This window comes from Anabrus simplex, chromosome 1 (assembly GCF_040414725.1).
Source record: "Anabrus simplex isolate iqAnaSimp1 chromosome 1, ASM4041472v1, whole genome shotgun sequence".
NCBI classification, from domain to species: domain Eukaryota; kingdom Metazoa; phylum Arthropoda; class Insecta; order Orthoptera; family Tettigoniidae; genus Anabrus; species Anabrus simplex.
In genome coordinates, this window is record NC_090265.1 from 996,027,662 (window position 1) to 996,048,899 (window position 21,238).

At 34.5% G+C, this 21,238-nt stretch overlaps 1 protein-coding gene across 1 annotated transcript in view; it reads right to left on the reverse strand.

The window, feature by feature from the left end:
• Window positions 1-21,238, reverse strand: part of LOC136857711 (cilia- and flagella-associated protein 58) — a 261,063-nt gene that overhangs the window by 4,418 nt on the left and 235,407 nt on the right. The window contains exon 18 of the mRNA XM_068225146.1: window positions 11,825-11,935. Within this exon, the coding sequence (XP_068081247.1) occupies window positions 11,825-11,935 (111 nt within the window). The remainder of the gene's footprint in view (window positions 1-11,824; window positions 11,936-21,238) is intronic.

Sequence of the window (21,238 nt, forward strand, 5' to 3'; positions counted from 1 at the left end):
GAGCATTTTTTTCGGTCCCTGTAAAGACATCCTACCCAGTTTTGACTGTATACAGTAGAATTGGGGATTATGAGGAAACAAATCATGCTGTGCTATATATTGTCAAAGAATGGGAGTAAGGAGTATGTACATTTGCACAAGTATGTAAGGAAATAACATAAACAAGCAGTAATTAAAGCAATGTTGGAAGCCAATGAGAATTTTATACCTGGGGCAGTCATAAATGCAAAGCAGCATGGCAAGTAATTAATAAATATAGTAACAGAATTAGGGGGGTAATAAAACTGAAATATCCTCATACTTAATTTAGTTACTAAGGTATTTTCTTGAGTCAGTAGATATGTGTATGAAAACAAAGGTGACTCCCTAATTGATCTGATAAGACTTGATTGCCCAAATCAATGCAGTTCAAAAAATTTGATTTCATATGGAAGTCTGTATCTATTCATGAAGTTAAAAGTATGTTGAACAACTTAAAGCTTCACATAGCCCAGACATCTATGGCATATGAAATAATTTTCTGCAGGCAGTCAGTAATTGACCATGTTCTTAAACCTCTCACTATCTGTATTAAAGACACTTTGGGAACAGGAATGTTGCCAGAAACTCAAAAGTATTCAAGAGTAATCCCAGTATTTAAAAAGAGCAAATGTAATGAGCTGAGCAATTACTGGCAAGTTTCAGTTGTCCCAGTATTTGGGAAAATTGAAGAATGTATTATGTTAAGGTACTTGGCAGACATTTTTGAAACTAATAATCTCTTATGTGATGAACAATTTGGATTTCAATTGGGTAAATTAACTATTGAATTCCTCGGACACTCCCGGCACTAAAAGCCTTATGCCATTGCATTTCAACTATTGAAACAATTGACTTGCTGCTTGAACACTTTTTTTTTTTTTAAAGACTTTTGACTGTGTATCCCATCCAAATTTGATTGCAAAATTACATTACCATGGAATTAGAGATAAGCAGCTTGATATTCTGAGGCCATACTTAGGTGGTCTTAAACAAGCAGTGTAGAAGTGGAAGATGTGAGTTCATCTAATCTTTACATTAAACCTGGTGTCCCACAGGGCTCAGTGTTTGGACAGTTTTTGGTGTTAATAAATGATCTAGTGTACAATGTGAACTCTACAGCCAATTCAGTCTTATATTGGGACAATGCAGCTTCCATAACAAATCTTAATACTGTAGACAAAGGATACCCTATAACTTACTCAACAAATTAATGGTTTACAGCAAACAAGCAAACAACAACAGAACTCAAATATTAATATTTAGCTTAAGTAAACATCAAATTATTAAATATATTGACATCGTTAAGCTGTTAGGAAGTTATATGGATGCTAAACTGATTTGTGATTCACATACTGATTTTATCATTAAAAAAACCTGTCAAAGGTACTGTATTCATTAAGGGATCTTACTAATAAAGTTCTAAGAAAGTTCCTGTTAAATGCATTTTTTCAAAGCAATATGGAATTTTTATGTGGGGAAATTGCAGTAGAATCTTAGATGTTCTTGTAATCCAAAATAAAGCTCTTAGTCTCATATCCAAGTCTCCATCAGATACATGTTGTAAACTGTAGTTAATCTGTACATTTTTAATGCATTATTTAAGGTAACACATAACACAAATATTAAACATAGTTCCAAAATCACAACACAAAGAATAGAAACCAAGTGGATATATCCTATTACCCTATAAAGATAATGTCCCGATAGTGGAGGCGACTAATACTGGCAAAAAAATTCTGAAATTTACCTATGATAATAAAGACATTTATAAAAAAATACAAATGTTGAAAGCTAGAAAGGCAGCTGGCATTGATAAGATTTCTGGGGATATATTAAAAGTTATAGGTTCGGATGAAGTGACATACTGAAATACTTATTTGATTACTGTTTGCAGGAAGGAGAGATACCAAATTAATGGAGAGTTGCAATACTAGCCCCAGTGTCAAGGGCACCCACAGGATGTCAAGGGCACCCATAGGATAGTTTGTAGTGAGGGGCTAGACCCGGAGGTATGTAGTGTTTTGAATATGTTGGAAGATGAATGGCGACTTCTATTCCACGGTAGAATACCACACACTGTATCTCCTACCACTTCTACGTAATACCGATTTTAAAATAATTTTCTTGAAAGAAAAACACCTGACTATATTTTATTTTTCCCTTTCTCTACAACTTCTATTGGGATCAAAATTTTTGATGCAAAATACAAAGCTGAAAATATACAATACTGTCATCAGACCAGTTCTAACTTATGGTTCAGAATCATGGAGTTTAATAAAAAAAAAGAAGACAGTTGCAGGTTTTTGAAAATAACGTTTACAGGAAAATTTTTGGACCGTACTTTGATTCTATATCTCAAACCTGGAATAAGAGATCAAATAAAGAAATACATTCACTATCACAGCAAGCACCAATAATCAACATCATCATTTCCAGAAGACTTCAATGGGCTGGTCATCTTCTAAGGATGGAAAATGATAGGATGGTCTTATGAATCTTTAAAGAAGAACTAACAGGAAAAAGACCAGTGGGAAGACCACGTAGCTCCTGGAAAAGTGAAATCTTCAAGCTATGTAGACATCTGAATGTGAACAACTGGTAAGAACTCGCCCAAAACAGAGTTCAGTGGAGGCAATTTGTGAGATTGGCGTGGGATCTTCATGTCCCATAGAAGTCTGCTGAGTGAGTGAGTAACTTGCAAGATTGGGAGCAACTGCAAAACAACTTCGACAATGTTGTGAGATGGACAACAGGGAATGGTACGATGATGAACAGGGTTAGGTTGTGAGTTTCATTAATAGGAAAAGTCCTCTCAGGTTTAATTACTGTGTTGATTGGGTGAAAGTTCCTTTTGGAGATCACTATAAGTACCTAGGTATTAATATAAGGAAAGATCTTCATTGGGGCAATCACATAAACGGTACAGATCTCTGCACATGGTTATGAGGGTATTTAGGGGCAAATACAGTAGAGACAATACGCGACAGTTCGCGAGATATTGAGGGACAGCTATTAGAGCTCTGTCGAGCGGAGTGACCTGGAGTTACTGATTCAATCATAAGAGCATGTGTATTTGTTTGTGAAGTTTCTGGCATTATTCATGCGTTTGCATTAAGCTGACATAAATAAATAGTAGCGTGTGTCATTCTTTTATATCTTTTCTCAATATGAGTGGAAAGATGTGTGCTGTGTTTGGCTACAATAACTATGAAGTACAGAAGGTTTCGCGGTCTTTCTTCCATTTCCCTTGTGACAAGAAAATGTAAGTAAATATTGTGTTTGCATATATATTCTTCCAGTTACAAAGAGATTTTTATAGTACTTCCTAAAGTTCTGACCTGCTCGACCCATATTTTAACTGGCTTAAAATATAAGAAGCTTATTTTATTGTATAGTGCAGCAGTTAACCTTCAATACCGATGTGTTGTTGTAGGTGTGATCTGTGGGTTTTGATTTTATTCAGGAAAATGCATATGCATGTGGGTGTGGCTGGTTGTTTTCCATATTACCCCATTTGGAATGCCGTAATGCATTGTCAAGCACTGAAGAAAATATGGGTGACTTAAGAAATGTATATATTTTGTTGAAACAATATGATGATACAAATTTGCTTTACCCTAATGTAATGGCAAGTATTGCTTATAGGGAAATTTTGAATTATTTTGAGGCTAAATTTATAGATTTTCTTTCTGTTAGTAGGCTTCAAGTTAAGAGGAAAATTGTCCAGCTCTTAAATGTTAATTCATTGAATCATGTGTGTAAAGAATGTGCCAATATTTTTATTGACAAGAATCTTTATGCGATTATACAATATTTTTAAATGAGAAAAAAGACAAATCTAGCCATGAAAGTTCAGGCAGGAATGCTAAAGCTAAAAAAGTAATGCATAAATTAAAGATTAATCCCTTTCACAGCAGTCCATTTCACATCTTGATTATATGTCTAATTTCAGTCTGTTAAATAATTCTTCATTCATTTATCCAGAATTACTTCAGCAAATTTGAAGTTAATTCTAGATGTAGATGTAATGTAGATGTAATTTATCCATTTCCTTATATGCATTTCCATTGATATTTGAATTTAGTGCGAATTTCCAGGTCACGTCACTAGGAGCGCCACTTGTGAATTATCTCCAAGTTTAACCAAGCTAAATCCGGAAGTGTTGCATATTGTCTTTACTGTATTTGTTAGGGGTTGTATGTAGTAAGGATGTAAATGAGAGGGCATATAAGTCTGTGGTAAGACCCCAACTAGAGTATGGTTTCAGTGTGTGGGACCCTTGCTAGGATTACTTGATTTGAGAACTGGAAAAAATCCAAAGAAAAGCAGCTTGTTTTTTCAGGGTAATTTCCGACAAAAAAGCAGTGTTGCAATTTACAAATTTCATCATATAGGTCGTATTGATACAGCTTAATTAAGAGCAAGTATTAGCTTTAATGGTCCAACCATTCAATACACTTCACTTTACAAGTGAGGACACATTCAATGTTAAAATATGTTATACATTCTTTGGTACATGTTTTGTCTAATTTAAGACTTCTTCAGCCATACCGTCTCATATCTAATTAAAATACATAATTATTAGTGTCTAATAATTTGAAATGGATGAACACATGTCCTTTCTGAACTGTTTGAAAATACAATAAAAACAATACACACTATTTTTCCATACTGTCCATCACTTTCTTACAAAAATTCTTCACATGTTGAAATTTGATTCTAAATAATATTTCTTGAGATTTGACATATGGTACCAGTAGCTTCAGTGTACTGGCTAAGGTAGAATTTGAACTTTGGCCTCAGAAATGGGAGAATGGGACCCTATCATCAACTGAAGAATACGAATACTGAAGCTTTAAATCTAATGAAAATTTCTTTCAAAAGACAAGGTCTGGAAAGAAAAAGATATATACTGTATACATATTAGTAGGTTTGAACTCTCAGAAATTGAAACATGAGTTTTTGTTATGATTATGTAACCCTCAAAATTGGTGCACCTCCCTACAGTCGGTTCACATCCGAGCCTAGGTCTGACATTCTTCTCACCACGCTACTGTGCGTGTTATAATTATGTTTTCTCTCAGCCGGTGGAACTTGGCTGAGGGTGGTAGGAGGAGGAGCAGCGCTATTAGTAGGCGAAGGGGAAACTGCTCCGCCTATATGCAGAACGGAAGGGTGGGTTGTTTGTTTTAGCGGAGATAACTTCAAACTCTTAGTTTTCCGCGATGATAAAAGTAACAGTATCTGTTCATCTAACATATTTTTATTCTCTTGTAAGTCATTTAAATTGTTGTTCATGTTATAACTCTGGTCCAAACCTATATAAATATTTTCATATATACTCATACTCATACTTTTGCCACATCATTACTTATGTTTATATGACATAACTAATATGTATGGAAATATCCTGGTTACTAGAACAACAGATGTTATTAGAATGAATTTAACTAGTCAAGGTCAACTGGGGAAATTAGAAATTGAACAATTCATCAAAATTTTTGAGTTTGTCACAAAAAACAATTATTTTATGTTCAACAACACTATTTATAGTCAAGAATTACCAATGGGAGCTCCAGCCTTGGGTATCCTGGCCAATATTTATTTAGACCATTTACAATACCACAAAATAATTGGACACATTCAAGGTTTGGATTTTTGGACATGATTCGTGAATGATACTATTGTAATAATAGATAAATGTTATAATAGTAACAATATTTTAAAATTTTTAAGTTCATTACATGAGAGAATCAAATTAAAGTTGAAAAAGAGAAGGATAATGCTTTAAATTTCTTGGATGTGACTGTGAAGAGGAAACAAAAACCCATGTTTCAATTTCTGAGAGTTCAAACCCCTAAAATGTATACAGTATATATCTTCTTTCCAGACCGTGTCTTTTGAAAGAAATTTTCATTAGATTTAAAGCTTCAGTATTCATATTCTTCAGTTGATGATAGGGTCCCATTCTCCCATTTCTGAGGCCAAACTTCAAATTCTACCTTAGCCAGGACACTGAAGCTACTGGTACCGTATAAAGTATATAAAAAGGATACATTTACTCTGGTGACCATTAAAAATTATTCTTTACATCCTGGGAGTCATAAGAAGGGTGCTTTTTTTTTTTTTTTTTTTTTTTTTTTGCTATGGGCTTTACGTCGCACCGACACAGATAAGTCTTATGGCGACGGGTGCTTATTTTAGTATGGTTTATCGAGCCTTCAATTTGCCTTTATCTCATACAGAAAGAAATAAAGAATTACATTTTATACAGAAGATAGCCAATAAAAATTATAAAATTATACAGTAAGAGTCTCAATTATCCAACTTAAACGGGACCTGGGGTACGTCGGATCACCGAAAATGTCGGATAATATGGAATAACTTTGAAAATGAACTAAAACAAACAGGAAGGATATACTGTGTTATGTACTATGTTTTATGGGACTCTATTTATTGACTTATTAATTCAATTGTACAGTTGATGCAGTACTCTTTTCTTACTATGCCTGTAGCCATGTGCAGATGTCTTGGCTTGGGCTGCAAGAGTTTTGATGTCAGCATCTAGAAATTCAGCCCAGTCTCATCACAATTAAAAATCTGATCACCGGATAATCCTTCAGCAAGAATTATTTCTTGAAATTGTCTTTTAAATTTCACAACCTCATCGGATTTAGCTGACAGTTTTTCTCCACAGATATTAAGCTGCCCAATGCCGTACCGTTTTTTCCACCGATCAAGCCACCCAGCACTGGCAGTAAAATTAGGGTCCCTTTATTAAACTCCTTCTGGATATGCACCGCCATTTCTTGCAGAATGGGGCCAGATATTGACAAGCCCTTTTCCTGGTTATTAGTGAACCAAAGAAATAGTGCTTCACTTACTTTTTCGTACTCACTTTTTTCATTATTTTTTCTAATTTTCAGTGCATCACTTGTTGCTCTGGTAGAGCACCACTTTTCGATTTATTCCCTTGTATGTTTCCAGTCTCCCACTGTAACACGTCCAACACCATAATCTGAAGCCATTTTTTAAAGAGTTTCCCCTTTGTCCAGTCTCTTTAACCCACTTTACTTGTCTTCCACAGAAACAATCACTTTCTTACGTTTACTCGCCATACTCACAGAGGATATGAAAACTATAACATCCGCACCCAACCAATACTACATTGAACAATCCTACCGCATGACTGCCAGGGCTTGTCCCACAGTCGCACCCTCCACACCCCGTGTCCCAGAGTTGCATCCACCTAAAGATCAAATTAAGACTATCAGTGTCGGATAACACGGAGTGTCGGATAAGCGAAGGTCGGTTGAGCGAGACTCTACTGAAAGTGAAAATAAAATAAAATTATAAGTGAAAAGAAAGAACAATGTAAGACTAGCACCAGAGAATTGCAAGCATTCAAAGTACGTTACTTTTACATTTACAAACCCAGGGATTTTCCAAATCACAAAATTATTTAAGAAATATGACTCTCAGGTTTTATTTTCAACAAAGAACAATAATGGTCATTTATTTTACAACCATAATAATGCAAATTACACTAAAGAAAATGACTTAGGTTCAGGAATTTATAAACTTAAGTGTGATCAATGTTTTGTCACATACATTGGAAAAACAGGTAGGAGCTTCCAAACTAGGTATCAATGCTAATAGACACAGAAAGTATTCTGCCATGAGTGTCCATATGGGAGATGCGGGTCGCCAATATACTGATATAAATCACGACTTGACCATATTTTAAAAAGTGAGCAAAGGGAGCCTAAACAGTATATATGAAAATCTTTTTCTTTCCAGACCTTGTCTTTTGAAAGAAATTTTCATTAGATTTAAAGCTTCAGTATTCGTATTCTTCAGTTGATGATAGGGTCCCATTCTCCCATTTCCAAAGCCAAAGTTCAAATTCTACCTTAGCCAGTACACTGAAGCTACCGGTACTGTATGCCAAATCTCAAGAAATATTATTTAGAATCAAATTTCAACATGTGAAGAATTTTTGTAAGAAAGTGATGGACAGTTTTATGGAAAAACAGCGTGTATTGTTTTTAGTGTATTTTCAAACATTTCAGAAAGGACATGGGTTCATCCATTTCAAATTATTAGACAGTAATAATTATGTATTTTAATTAGATATGAGACAGTATGGCTGAAGAAGTCTTAAATTAGACAAAACATGTACCAAAGAATGTATAACATATTTTAACACTGAATGTGTCTCACTTGTATAGTGAAGTATATTGATTGGGTGGACCATGAAACCTAATACTAGCTCTTAAAAAAAAAAAAAGAAAGAAAAAAAAAGAGTAGTTTTATGAAAATGTTGCAAAGTTTATGCTGGGAAGAACTGGGAGAAAGAAGACGAGCTGCTCGACTAAGCGACCGAGCTGTCAGGGGAGAGATAATATGAAATGACATTAGTAGACGAATAAGTTTGAGTGGTGTTTTTAAAAATAGGAATGAAGATAAAATTGGAATTCAAGAGGATGAGTTGGGGCAAATATTCATTTATAGGAAGAGGAGTTAGGGACTGGAATAATTTACCAAGAGAGATGTTCAATAAATTTTCAAATTCTTTGCAATCATTTAAGAAAAGGCTAGGTAAAAACAGATTGGAAATCTGCTACCTGGGAGACTGCCCTGAATGCAGATCAGGGATGATTGACAGATTGATGATTGATCAGAAAACATATTTTGATAAACGATTTTCCCAGACGTGTTATCATAAAGAGTGTTGACCAGATGTACAAAATGCTGTGGACAGCCAAAGTGTTTCAGCACTGTCCACATAGCTGGTCTTGGGACTGAGTTGAAAGCCTTTTCCAGGTCATAGAACAGTCGAGTAATACAGTCATTAAAAGAATTTGATAATGGAGGCTTCCCAGTACTTCCTCATGAACTTGGATCTTAGCTTCCTTTCTTCATCTGACATCACCCATCCCCCATTGTCTATCTGTTGAACTTGGTTTGTAGTCTGGTTTGTTTTTAAAATCTTCTGTTGTAATTTGTAGTTCCTTCATATCTTCCTTGATTTCTGTAATCCATCTAATGTTGCTCTTACTTATCCATAATCTTTCTATAATTCTCCTGATGATCCTATTTTCTGGTGTCCTGAGTAGATATACAAAGAATGATATTTGTTTCTTCCTGATTATGCTCATCACCAGTTCGATTTCCTTGTAGACTGTGTCATTAGAAATAAATACTAAATAATAGTTTAATAGTTTGTCCTATCCCCTAAACCTCCTGCTTCCTTTCATGCCCTGTTTAACAAGAGAAGCTATGAATTTCTTAAGCCATTTCACGTAACTGCTTTACATAAATACCTGACTATAACAGATTCTTATGCTCATGTATGATTTATGATGCTTGTTACAGAGATGCCAACTATTACGATTCAATCGTAAAAATTACGAATTACCCATCATAATTACTCCTTTACAAATCACACACCACAAATTACAATTTTTTGTTGATTTTTAAACCTAAGTGTACGAAGTGTTCAAAAGGATACACAAGGAATGCCATTACAGCTTGAATTCTGAAAATATTATTTTTGTATTTCTCAGTAATCATTTATACCCTGCCCTTTCCTGTCTCTCGTTTCAGAATACTTCAAGTTTTCACATGCCGAACGCAGTATGTGCTTCCAATGCCGGAAAAGTAGGCACCTGTGAAGTGGTATATCTTGCAGAGTTGTTGTCTTTGCTCGTCACATGATCAGACTTCCATGCAAGTATGCGAGTTCTTTTTTTTTTTTTTTTTGGCGGTAAAGTGGTGACAAACTTTGCTTCATTGTGAATACTGTGTGCGTGACTGTTGAAGAAGTATTTATTGCAATTTTGGTTGTCTAATTGACATACATTTGCTCTTCTAGGATATATGCTAATCGTGTGTTACAAAACGCGAAGGTTTGTAATAATGAAGCGATTTCTTGTGCAGGAAAATACTGTGATGACGTTACCGTGACTAGTGACGCTAGTAATAAACCAAAAATGGTTCAAAAATTTAGGGAGGAATACTCAAAAGAATGGCCCTGTTTACTATGTTCCTCAAAATATCATTCGCACGTGTTTGGTAGTGTGTTTAGCCGCAATATTTCAGATGCGCATGAGGAAGAACAAGACTGAATTTCGTGCTAATATGAACACCGAACTGTTAAGTGCTCAGTTAGTGCAAAGGATGCACATGATATCAAAAGAAAAAGCATGTCACCAGTGTACGTTTAGCAAACAGGAACTACAAACTGCTAAGGGAGCAACTACAGTACTCAACAAAAAAAAAAAGTTGCTTCAACCTCCATTCAGATATATACTGCAGATCACTTGTTACTTTCTCAGGTAAGAATCAAACACTCTGTATATGCCAGTCTTTGAATATGTTACATCTGATTAAAATGTATGTTATTCATTGATTTTTCAATGATATGTAAGTTAGTAAGATCTTGAACCCCCCCCCCCCCCCCTCTTTGTGCCCTAAGGGCTGCATTATGAATGGCCTTTCTTGAAAGTTGGCATCTCTGTTGTTATTTAAAGGGGCCTAACATCTAAGGTCATCGGCCCATGTAGGATTTATAGGCTAATCAATGTTTAATGCATAATGTTCCTTTCCTACATATAGAGGAATTTTTTATATGACATAGATACAAATCTCTTCTTAATTATTAGCTGCTTGCTATCATTATTTCTGTATTTTCATGGTTGTCATACTTTTATCAAAATGTATTGTGATACTACTATTTTACCATTGTGAGGAGATAATGGGAGAGAATCATAAGGTATAGCCTCAAATGCTAAAAAGAACAAAAATTATTCCAATGAAATTCATCAGCCCTGTGACTGAACAAAAGATAAAGCAGCAGAACATTCAATAAAAACTATCCTCAATGAATGACAGGCAAAATGGCAGTGCTCCTTAGTTAGATTCTTGGTTCCTTCATTCACTTAACCATCAATAGTGGATGGCCGTACAGGAAGAGCATTCAAGTTGAAGCCTCCTCCAGTGAAGCGTGGCTTACTGTCACCAAGTTGAGGAAGTATTACTCCTGTTGTAGACTGTTTAGCACGTTCTTTCAGCTTTTCCTCACGTGATTTCTGTATAATACAAATTCATGAAATAATATTCTTTCAATTACTCTTTCACTTGTCAGTACATCTTTAATTCATGTGGACTATTTGATTGGCATACTTCAACAATAAATATCTTTGACCACAATACTAAGTTATAACAATAGTGTGTGTATTTTAATATCATGTGTAGATTAAATAGTCTACCTATTTTAATAGAATTGAGGATTAATTTATTCTAAAGCCTTTATAGCTGAATAATGTTTGTAAATAAAACAATTTTTTTAATAAAGGAGAGTAATGATAATTATTCCTCATCATAATGTTATTGAAAAGAAACTGCATAACCACCGTGATTCCTCCTAAATGTCCAATACTCAGTGAGAAGTGATATATATATCCCATACCTTTGAATGCCAGTAGGCCAAACTAATTTTTTTATCATAGTACAGAGAGACTTCCAAATACTTACAAAGTTTGTATCATTTGGGGTACAAAATCAACTGGTTCTCATCAGACAAGTACTAAACCATGCAACTTTGTTCATCTCATTTTTACCATTCTTTCCCTTCACCTTTTTGAAAAATTTCTTCATAATGACTCATAATGACATAAAGCCCTTCTACAGAAAATGTCACAAAAATGAAATTTAATATCTATACTTGAATTTTTCTTTCCTTCTCAAGTACTCAGAGAATGCTGTGCTCATTGATAACTATGTGGTATTTAAATCTTACCTGTGTGTAATATTTCTTTTTCATTTCTTGCAATTCATGATTCACACGCTCCAAATCAAACTTGTACTCAGTTACTTTTGTTTCATACATGTTAAGTTCTGATATCAAGCACTGGAAATGAGAGAATAATTTCTGTATGAAAATTAAATAGTGTAAAAAGTAAAATTAAAAAATCATACACACACACAAAAAAAATCACAATTATTAACAGGACATTGTTGCAAAGGAATATGGCAACAGATTCCTTAACTCTCACAGGCATGGCAATTCAGTACCTGAATTATATGAAATCTTTGCAGATCATCACTGAACATCAATTCTGAAACCACTATCTATTCAATAAGTTTGAAGGCGTATATTTGTTATCTCAGGGTACACTTTAGTGCTAAAGAGATATTAGATGAGGAGAGAATGGATAATGAATTGAATGATAGTTTGTATTTACTTGCTGGCAACCCTCTTCTGAAATATGCATTGTCATTAACCTGTACATCTAACATCACTGTTTTATCATTTCCAGAATAACAATAAACTGAAAATTTGTAAATATTTCCTGTACACCTAGACAAAATCTACATGAAGTTCCCTGTTGACACAACAGATGCAAAGTTGTACACATCCAAAAAAGTGTAAAGACTGGGATTACATGTAGTGCAGTGGGAATCATTCATCCCATAGTTTAATAGCAATGGCATCCTAAAAAAATTGAACATTGACTACATAAATGCAGTCTGAGACCTTGTGACTGACAGAGAGATTTGTCTCTGAGCTGGGTACCCATAATCAGTCTAGACCTCAAGGGATTAATAGTGCTAAGGATGTGAGGAGCCTTTTGCAAGCAGAAGAATATAGAAGACTAGCAGTTACTCACAGCTTCGCTCACATGGATTTCGTAATTTGTTAAAAGTAATCATTCCTCGGTACTATACTAAGACATTATCTGAAAATCCCTACCAAAGTACAAAAGCTCACAAAAAAAAAAAAAAAAAAATTCATTTACCCCAGAAACTCTTTGTAAATTACGTTTGTGGTATTGCCTTTTGGGGCTAAAATGACCATGTGACATTGAAGTGTACATGTGAGAAACAGCCTTCTCTCAAGTCGAAAGAAAGCCCCAGCATGTTTCTTTATTTTTATAAGAGATTACAAATACCTATTTCCACGTCTGTAACATTGTCAGTTTTTGAGATATAAGTACCCCCATAAAAAGAATTCAACCTATTCATCAGTCCTTCCCCCCACACCCACCCCCACCTAAGTGGATTTTTCAAAAATAAAGAAATACGTTTCTTTAATTTTAAAGGAGATTCCAAATACAGATTTTCACGTCTGTAACATCTTCAGTTTTTGTGATATAAGTACCCTTATAAAAAAAAAAAAGCATGTTTCTTTATATTTAAAGGAGATTCCAAATACCAATTTTCATGTCAGTAACATTTTTAGGTTTTTTAGATATAAGTGTCCTCATAAAAATAATTCAACTAATTTTTCAATTCTTTCACCCACCCCTTAAGTGGATTTTCCACAAACAAAAGAATGCATATTTTTTTATTTTTAAAGGAGATTCCAAATACCAATTTTCACATCTGCAACATCTTTAGTTTTTGAGATATAAGTATCCTTATACAAAGAATTCAACTAATTATTCAAGTCTTTCACCCCCCCCCTCCCCCAAGTGGATTTTCCAAAGACAAAGAAATCCGTACTTCTTTTCACTCCCATTAAGTGCCTTTTCTGAAAACAAAAAACATGTTCCTGTATTTTTAAAGGACTTCCCAAATACCAAGTTTCACATCTATAACATGTTGTTTTGTCATATACTGTAGATATACCAGTACTCATTTTAAAAATTCACCCGCTTTTTCAATTCTTTTCACCCCCTTAAGTGGATTTTTTGAAAACAAAAAATATAAGTGTCTTTATTTTTAAAGTAGATTCCAAATACCAGTGTTCACATCTGTACATCTTCAGTTTTTGAGATATAAGCATCCTCATAAAAAGAATTCAACTTCTTCACTTCTTTCCACCCCTCTCCCTCTTTAAGTGATTATTCCGAAAACAATAAATACACATTTATTTATTTTTAATGGAGATTCAAAATACCAACTTTGACATCTGTAACATCTGTCCGACTCATTGGCTGAATTGTCAGCATACTGGCCTTCAGTTCAGAGGGTCCCGGGTTCGATTCCCGGCCGGGTCGAGGATTTTAAACTTCATCGGTTAATTCCATTGGCCCAGGGGCTGGGTGTTTGTGCTGTCCCCAACATTCCTGCAACTCAAACACCACACATAACACTATCCTCCACCACAATGACACGCAGTTACCTACACATGGCAGCTGCCGCCCACCCTCATCGAAGGGTCTGCCTTACAAGGGCTGCACTCGGCTAGAAATAGCCACACAAAATTAAAATTATTATTATCTGTAACATCTCAGTTTCTGAAGTATCCTCATAAACAAAATTCAACTCCTTTCTTACTTATTTTCACCCCCACCTTAAGTCAATTTTCCTTTATTTTTAAAGGAGATTCCAAATGCCAATTTTCACGTTTGTAATATCTTTAGTTTTTTTTTTTTTTTTTTTTTTCCTTTTACATATAAGTATCTCATACAAACAGTTCAACTAATTTTTCAATTCATCATCCCCCGACTTAAGAAATTTTCCGAAAACAAAAGAATACGTGGTTCTTTATTTTTAAAGGAGATTTCAAATACCAAATTTTACATTTATAACATCTTTAGTTTTTGAGATTTAAATACCTTCATATAAAGAATTCAAGAAATTTTTCAATTCATTCACCCCCCCCTTAAGCGAGTTTTACAAAAACAAAAGAATGCGTGTTTCTTTACTTTGAAAGGAATAAAAAGAATTCAACTTCTTTTTCACCTCCATCCCCCGTTAGTTGATCATCCCCCCACCAAATGCATGTTTCCTTATTTATAAAGGAGCTTCCAAATACCAATTATCATGACTGTAACATCTTCAGTTTTTGAGATTTATGTGTCCTCAGAAAAGGAACTCAAATCCTTTTTTAACCACCACCCTTAAGTTGACTTTTCCCCCAAAATGCGTGTTTCTTTATATTTGAAGGAGATTCCAAATACCAATTTTCATGTCTAACATCTTAAGGTTTTTTAAGATATAAGTGTCCTCATTAAAATAATTCAACTAATTTTTCAATTCTTTCACCCACCCCTTAAGTGGTTTTTCCAAAAGCAAAAGAATACATATTTCTTTATTTTTAAAGGAGATTCCAAATATCAATTTTCACAGGAGATTCCAAATATCAATTTTCACATCTGCAACATCTTTAGTTTTTGAGATATAAGTATCCTTATACAAAGAATTCAACTAATTATTCAAGTCTTTCATCCCCCCCCCCCCCCACAGTGGATTTTCCAAAGACAAAGAAGTATGTATTTCTTTATTTTAAAGGAGACTCGAAATACCAATTTTCACCTCTGTAACATCTTCAGTTTTTTAGAGTTCACTATCGTAATAGAAACATTTCAACCCCCTTTACAGTCCAGTTTACATGTTTCTTTCTTTTTAAAAGAGATTTAAAATACCAATTTTCATGTCTGTAACATGTTAAGTTTATGAGATGTTCTGTAGATATTCTCATTTTAAAAATTACCCTCTTTTTCAGTTCCCTTAAGTAGATTATCCAAAAATAAACTACCTATGTTTCTTTACTTTTAAAGGATATTCCAGTTACCAATTTTCATGTCTGTAACAATTTACGTTTCTGAGATATACTGCAGATGTAGTCTTTTTTTTTTTTTTTTTTAATTCACTCCTTTTGTCACTCTTGTTCACTCCCATTAACTGGATTTTCCGAAAACAAAAAAATACATGTTTCTTTATTTTTAAATGAGATTCCAAATACCAACTTTCATGTTTGTAACTTCTTCAGTTTTTGAGATGTAAGTATCCTCATAAAAGGTATTCAACCCCTTTTTCACCTTTTTTTCACCCCCCTTAAGGGGATTTTCTGAAAACAAAAAAATGCATGTTTCTTTATTTTTAAAGGAGATTCTAAATACCAATGTTTACATATGTAAACTTTTAAGATTTTGAGATATAGATTTTCTCATTTAAACAATTCACCCACCTTTTCACCCCCTTAGCAACAGAATACCAAAAAATCCTCCCTTAGTGAGCACCTACATTCTAATATAAATGTATCCCCAAAATTTCATTTCTTTATGTCCAGTAGTTTTGGCTCAGAACATGCTATTTTATATATACAGAGATTGTGCCAATTAAGAAAAGTTGTAGCAAAGATGTTTCATAATATGAAAAATGTCCATCACTGAACCAAAAACAGGCAGCATCTATTATGGTAAAATTTATAAACAGTCGAGACAACCATTTACAACAATAGGTCTTAATGATGGGACGATATTAAACTGCAGGATAATTGAAGCTCCTGCAAGGGCACTCCAACTGATGGAGTCAAGATGGCTCCCTTTGCAGATCTCGCTGTGGGTGGGGCAGTAGAATACATCCACAGTATGCCCTGCCTGTCATAGAAAGATCTTATGGTGACAATGGGATAGGAAAGGGCTGGGAGTGGGAAGGAAGCGGCCGTGGCCTTAATTAAGGTACAGCCTCCTGTGAAAATGGGAAACCACAGAAAACCATCTTCAGGGCTGCCGACGGTGGGGTTTGAACCCACTATCTCCCGGATGCAGGCTAACAGCTGCGCACCTCTAACTGCACGGCCAGCTCGCCCAGTAGTCCATTTCTTATTGTCTCTGATTAATAATAGTAATGGAAGTGAAAAAGATGCAGAGTTCATACTGATGCAAACTAAGGATAATTAGCAAACAAACAAAAAAAAAAAAGCAAACCCCATGACACTACAGCCCTTGAAGGGCCTTGGCCTACCAAGTGACCGCTGCTCAGCACGAAGCTCTGCAGATTACGAGGTGTTGTGTGGTCAGCACAACAAATCCTCTCGGCCGTTATTCTTGACTTTTTAGACCGGGGCTGTTATCTCACCGTTAGATAGCTCCTCAATTCTAATCACGTAGGCTGAGTGGACCCCGAATTAGTCCTCAGGTCCAGGTAAAAATCCCTGACCTAGCCGGGAATCAAATCAGGGCCTCTGGGTACAAGGCAGGCACAGTACCCCTACACCAAGAGGCCGGGAAGGATAATTAGGTTAAGAATTATTGTAGTATAGTTATTTTAATAGAAGTTAGCATGTTTATTGTATTATTGTGAAATATTTGTGTAGCGGGGGAAATATCTCTCTAGAAATCTGGCTCTTAGTAGAATTCTATTGTGTGTAATTAGGATAAGCTTAACTACAGCCGAAGGATGTGGGAAAAGACATGGCTGCTGAGGAAAGGTGCTGTGAATATTATGAAAAACTGAATTATGACTTGTTGGTTTGTTTTTAAAAATGGGAATTAGAAGGTCAATTAGAATATTTGGTTTTTATGAAAAGTCATTAAGATTATGATTCAGGTTAAAATATTGATCTATATGTATGAAGCTGCTTTCAGTAATGTTAAGGAGGGTTCCTTTGTTGATGATTTTGAGAATTTCCTTATCTTGTTTTATGTCTGTGAATTTGTGATTATAGATATGTATATGCTCTCCTACAGCTGAAAATTTACTGTACTTCAGGGCATTGACGTGTTCCAAGTACCTTATATTAAAATTCTTCCCGGTCTGTCCGATGTAAGAAGAATTACAACTGTTGCAAATAATCCTGTATACTCCTGATTTTGAAAAACTACTGAAGTTGTTTATCGATGAAGCATTATGTAAGACTTGTGCATTCCCCCCTCTCCTTTCTCCGACCTCTCCACTTGCCTCATCCCCTTGCCCCCCTGCCCCACCCCTTCCTTTTCCTTTGAATCTCACAACTATTAGTATGAGGCACACAACAATACACCACGCACCACATCAATCAATCAATCAATCAATCAATACTGATCTGCATTTAGTGCAGTCGCCCAGGTGGCAGATTCCCTATCTGTTGCTTTCCTAGCCTTTTCCTAAATGATTTCAAAGAAATTGGAAATTTATTGAACATCTCCCTTGGTAAGTTATGCCGCAACGAGAGGTAAGACTCATATAACATATGCCATTTGACTAACATGCTCTCTCTCTCCTGCTACTCATTAATTTTATCTATCATTTATTCAGGCTGACTTCATGGACACTGCAATGAATTACGAATTTATACCAGCCACAAATTAAGAATGTGACAGTTTCAACAATATCTTCATGTGCCGTCCTGACAATGCGTAACAGCATTTTAGGTTGATTTTAACGAGCACTAAGGGAACATTTAATTTTATTTACGTTGGTCGATGTGGAAACACCATCTAGCAGTTCTTCATCAACTGGTGGTTATTTACAGTAGCATCCAGTGGCTTGCATATTGCTAACACCACTCAAGTAGATTTGGTGATTGATGTTCTGACTACAGAATCAACATTTACCAGCTCCCGTTTTGCAATTGAAATTGTAATGATTAGCAGTGATGGAACTAACAGTTCTATGAATATCAATACAAGAAAGAGTCTGGATGATGAGCATACTACAGATGCTAAGAATTTAGAGCCTAATTTATTTTTCAGATTTTACACTTAGTTCATCCCAGATTCTAATGTTAACCGTGTGTTTGTACATTAGTTTTCATGTCAATTGTTTTTTTTACACTTGTTTAGTTATTAGATGTATTACATTAAGGCCGAAGATGGCCCACCAAGACCAAAACTAGTCCCTAGTTTAGTAATGTAATTCAATAATATTGCATAATATAGTATTGAAAAAGGTGGACCGTACAACATTAATTTAATAATTATTACTGTGTTCTTTTGACTTGTTTGAAGTTTACATTTAAAGGTTGAAATTTACATTTGAGAAAAATAAAAGTTACATTACTAAAGATTTGAAACCTTCCCCTCGACCTAGCTTTGAAAGACTATCTGCCATTACCTTGAGCTGGTGGACCTCCTGAAGATGGACAAGGCAGTCCCCGTCGCCATTAAGAACATACTCTAGACTGGAGTGATCACAAAGACAACATGATGTGAAATCTCACAGCTTTTATAGAGGAGAGGAAGTTTCCAGAAAACTCTGGGCCAAGGCCCTGACACACCCCCAATTTTCATTGGACAATCAAATAAATATAAAAAACTGTGATTGGTTGCTTAAATAAATGTACAAATTTTCTCATTGGCCAACATCTTAAGTTGGTGGGAAGAGATAGAAGTGTTGATAACTTTTGAACATCAAAAACAAACTGTAAACAATTCAGTTCAGAAAACCTTCTTATACAAAATTACTTTGTACACCAAACGGTTTTGGAGGGATGAATAATTTAGTTTACGGAGCTAACCTCTTTTGACACTTTAGTGGTGGAACATTTAAAAATATTTCCTATTTCACACCTAGGATTTAAAATATATACCTCTATTTGGAATTTTGTCTTTGTACATTAAACTGTTTCGGAGAAAGGAATTAATATATTCGTTCACCCATTTAACTCTCTGAGGGGGTAAATTTGTTTCAAACCTTCTGTTACTTAACACCTAGGATGTCACTTGATTTTCATATGAACATTTTTTTTTTTTTTCATCATTCCTCATCCCCCCAGTCAAAACCCCTTAGCAGTGTATTGTTTTGAGACCACTTCATATTTGTATCCTCATAAAAAGAATTAAACTCATTTTTCAATTCATCCACCCACCCTTAATTGGATGTTCCAAAAACAAAAGAATGAGTGTTACTTTATTTTTAAAGAAGATACCAAATACAAATTTTCATATCTGTAACATCTTTAGTTTTCGAGATATAAGTATCATCATAAAAACAATTCAACCCCTTTTCAGTCCTTTTTATACCCCCTTTAAGTGGATTTTACAAAAACAAAAAATATGTGTTTCTTTATTTTTAAAGGAGACTCCAAATACCAATTTTCACATCTGTAATATCTTCAGATTTTGAGATACCAGTACCCTAATAAAAATAATTCAACTCCTCTTTCAGTCCTCCCACCCAAGTGATTTTTCTAAAAATAAGAATTATGTGTTAAGTTACTTTATATTTAAAAGAAATTAAAAATACCAGTTTTCATGTCTGTAACATGTTACGTTTTTGAGATATACGGTACTCATTTTAAAAATTCACACCTTTTGACAGTCCTGTTCAACTGCCCCACCTCCCCCCGCTCCTAAGTAGGTTTTTACAAAAAGAAAAAAAATATGTGTTTCTTTATTTTTAAAGGATATTCCACATAAAAATTTTCATGACTGTAACATCTTCATTTTTTGGGATATAAGTATCCTCAAAATGGTATTCAAACCCTTTCTCACCTTTTTCCACCCCCCTTAAGAGGATTTTTCTGAAAACAAAAAAAAAATATGTGTTTCCTTATTTTTAAAGGAGATTCAAAATAACAATTTTCACATCTGTAACATCTTCAGTATTTGATGTTTAAGTATCCTCATAAAAAGAATTCAACTAAGTTCACTTCTCTTCACCCACCCCACCCCCTTATGCAGATTTTCATAAAACAAAAAAAATACGCGTTTATTTTTAAAGGAGATTCCAAATACCAGTTTTAATGTCTGTAACATCTTCAGTTCAAGAGATATAAGTACCCACATAAAAAGAATTTAACCCCTTTTTCAGTCCTTTTTACTCCCCGCCCCCCACTGAAGTGTTTTTTCCTAAAACAAATACGTGTTACTTTTATTTTTAAAGGAAATTAAAAATACCAATTTTCATGTCTGTAACGTGTTAAGTTTTTAATATGTACTGTATATATGCTCATTTTTAAAATTCCCTCCCTTTAACACTTCCCCTTAAGTGGATTTTCAGAATTCAAATTATGCATGTTCCTTTTTACTTTTACAGGAGATTCCAAACACCTATTTTCACATATGTAGCATGTTACGTTTATGAGTAATAATTATTTTTAAAATTTACCCCATTTGTCACTCCTATTTACCACCCCTTAAGTAGATTTTCCAAAAACAAAAAAAATACGTGTTTCTTTATTTTTAAAGGAGATTCCATATACCAGTTTTCATGACTGTAACATCTTCAGTTTTTGAGATATAAGTATCCACATAAAAGGTATTCAACTCCTTTTTTCACCTCCCTTAACAGGATTTTCCAAAAACAAAAAAATATGTATTTCTTTATTTTTGAAGCAGATTCCAAATTCCAATTTTCATGTCTTTAAAGTGTTCAGTTTTCGATATATAGATACACTCAATTTAAAAATTCATCCCCCTTTTCACCCCCTTAATGATGATATATCCAAAAGTCCTCCCTTAGTGAGCACCTACATTGTAATATGAATGTATCCCCAAAATTTCATTTCTTTACATCCAGTAGTTTTGGCTCGGTGATGATGAATCAGTCAGTCAGTCAG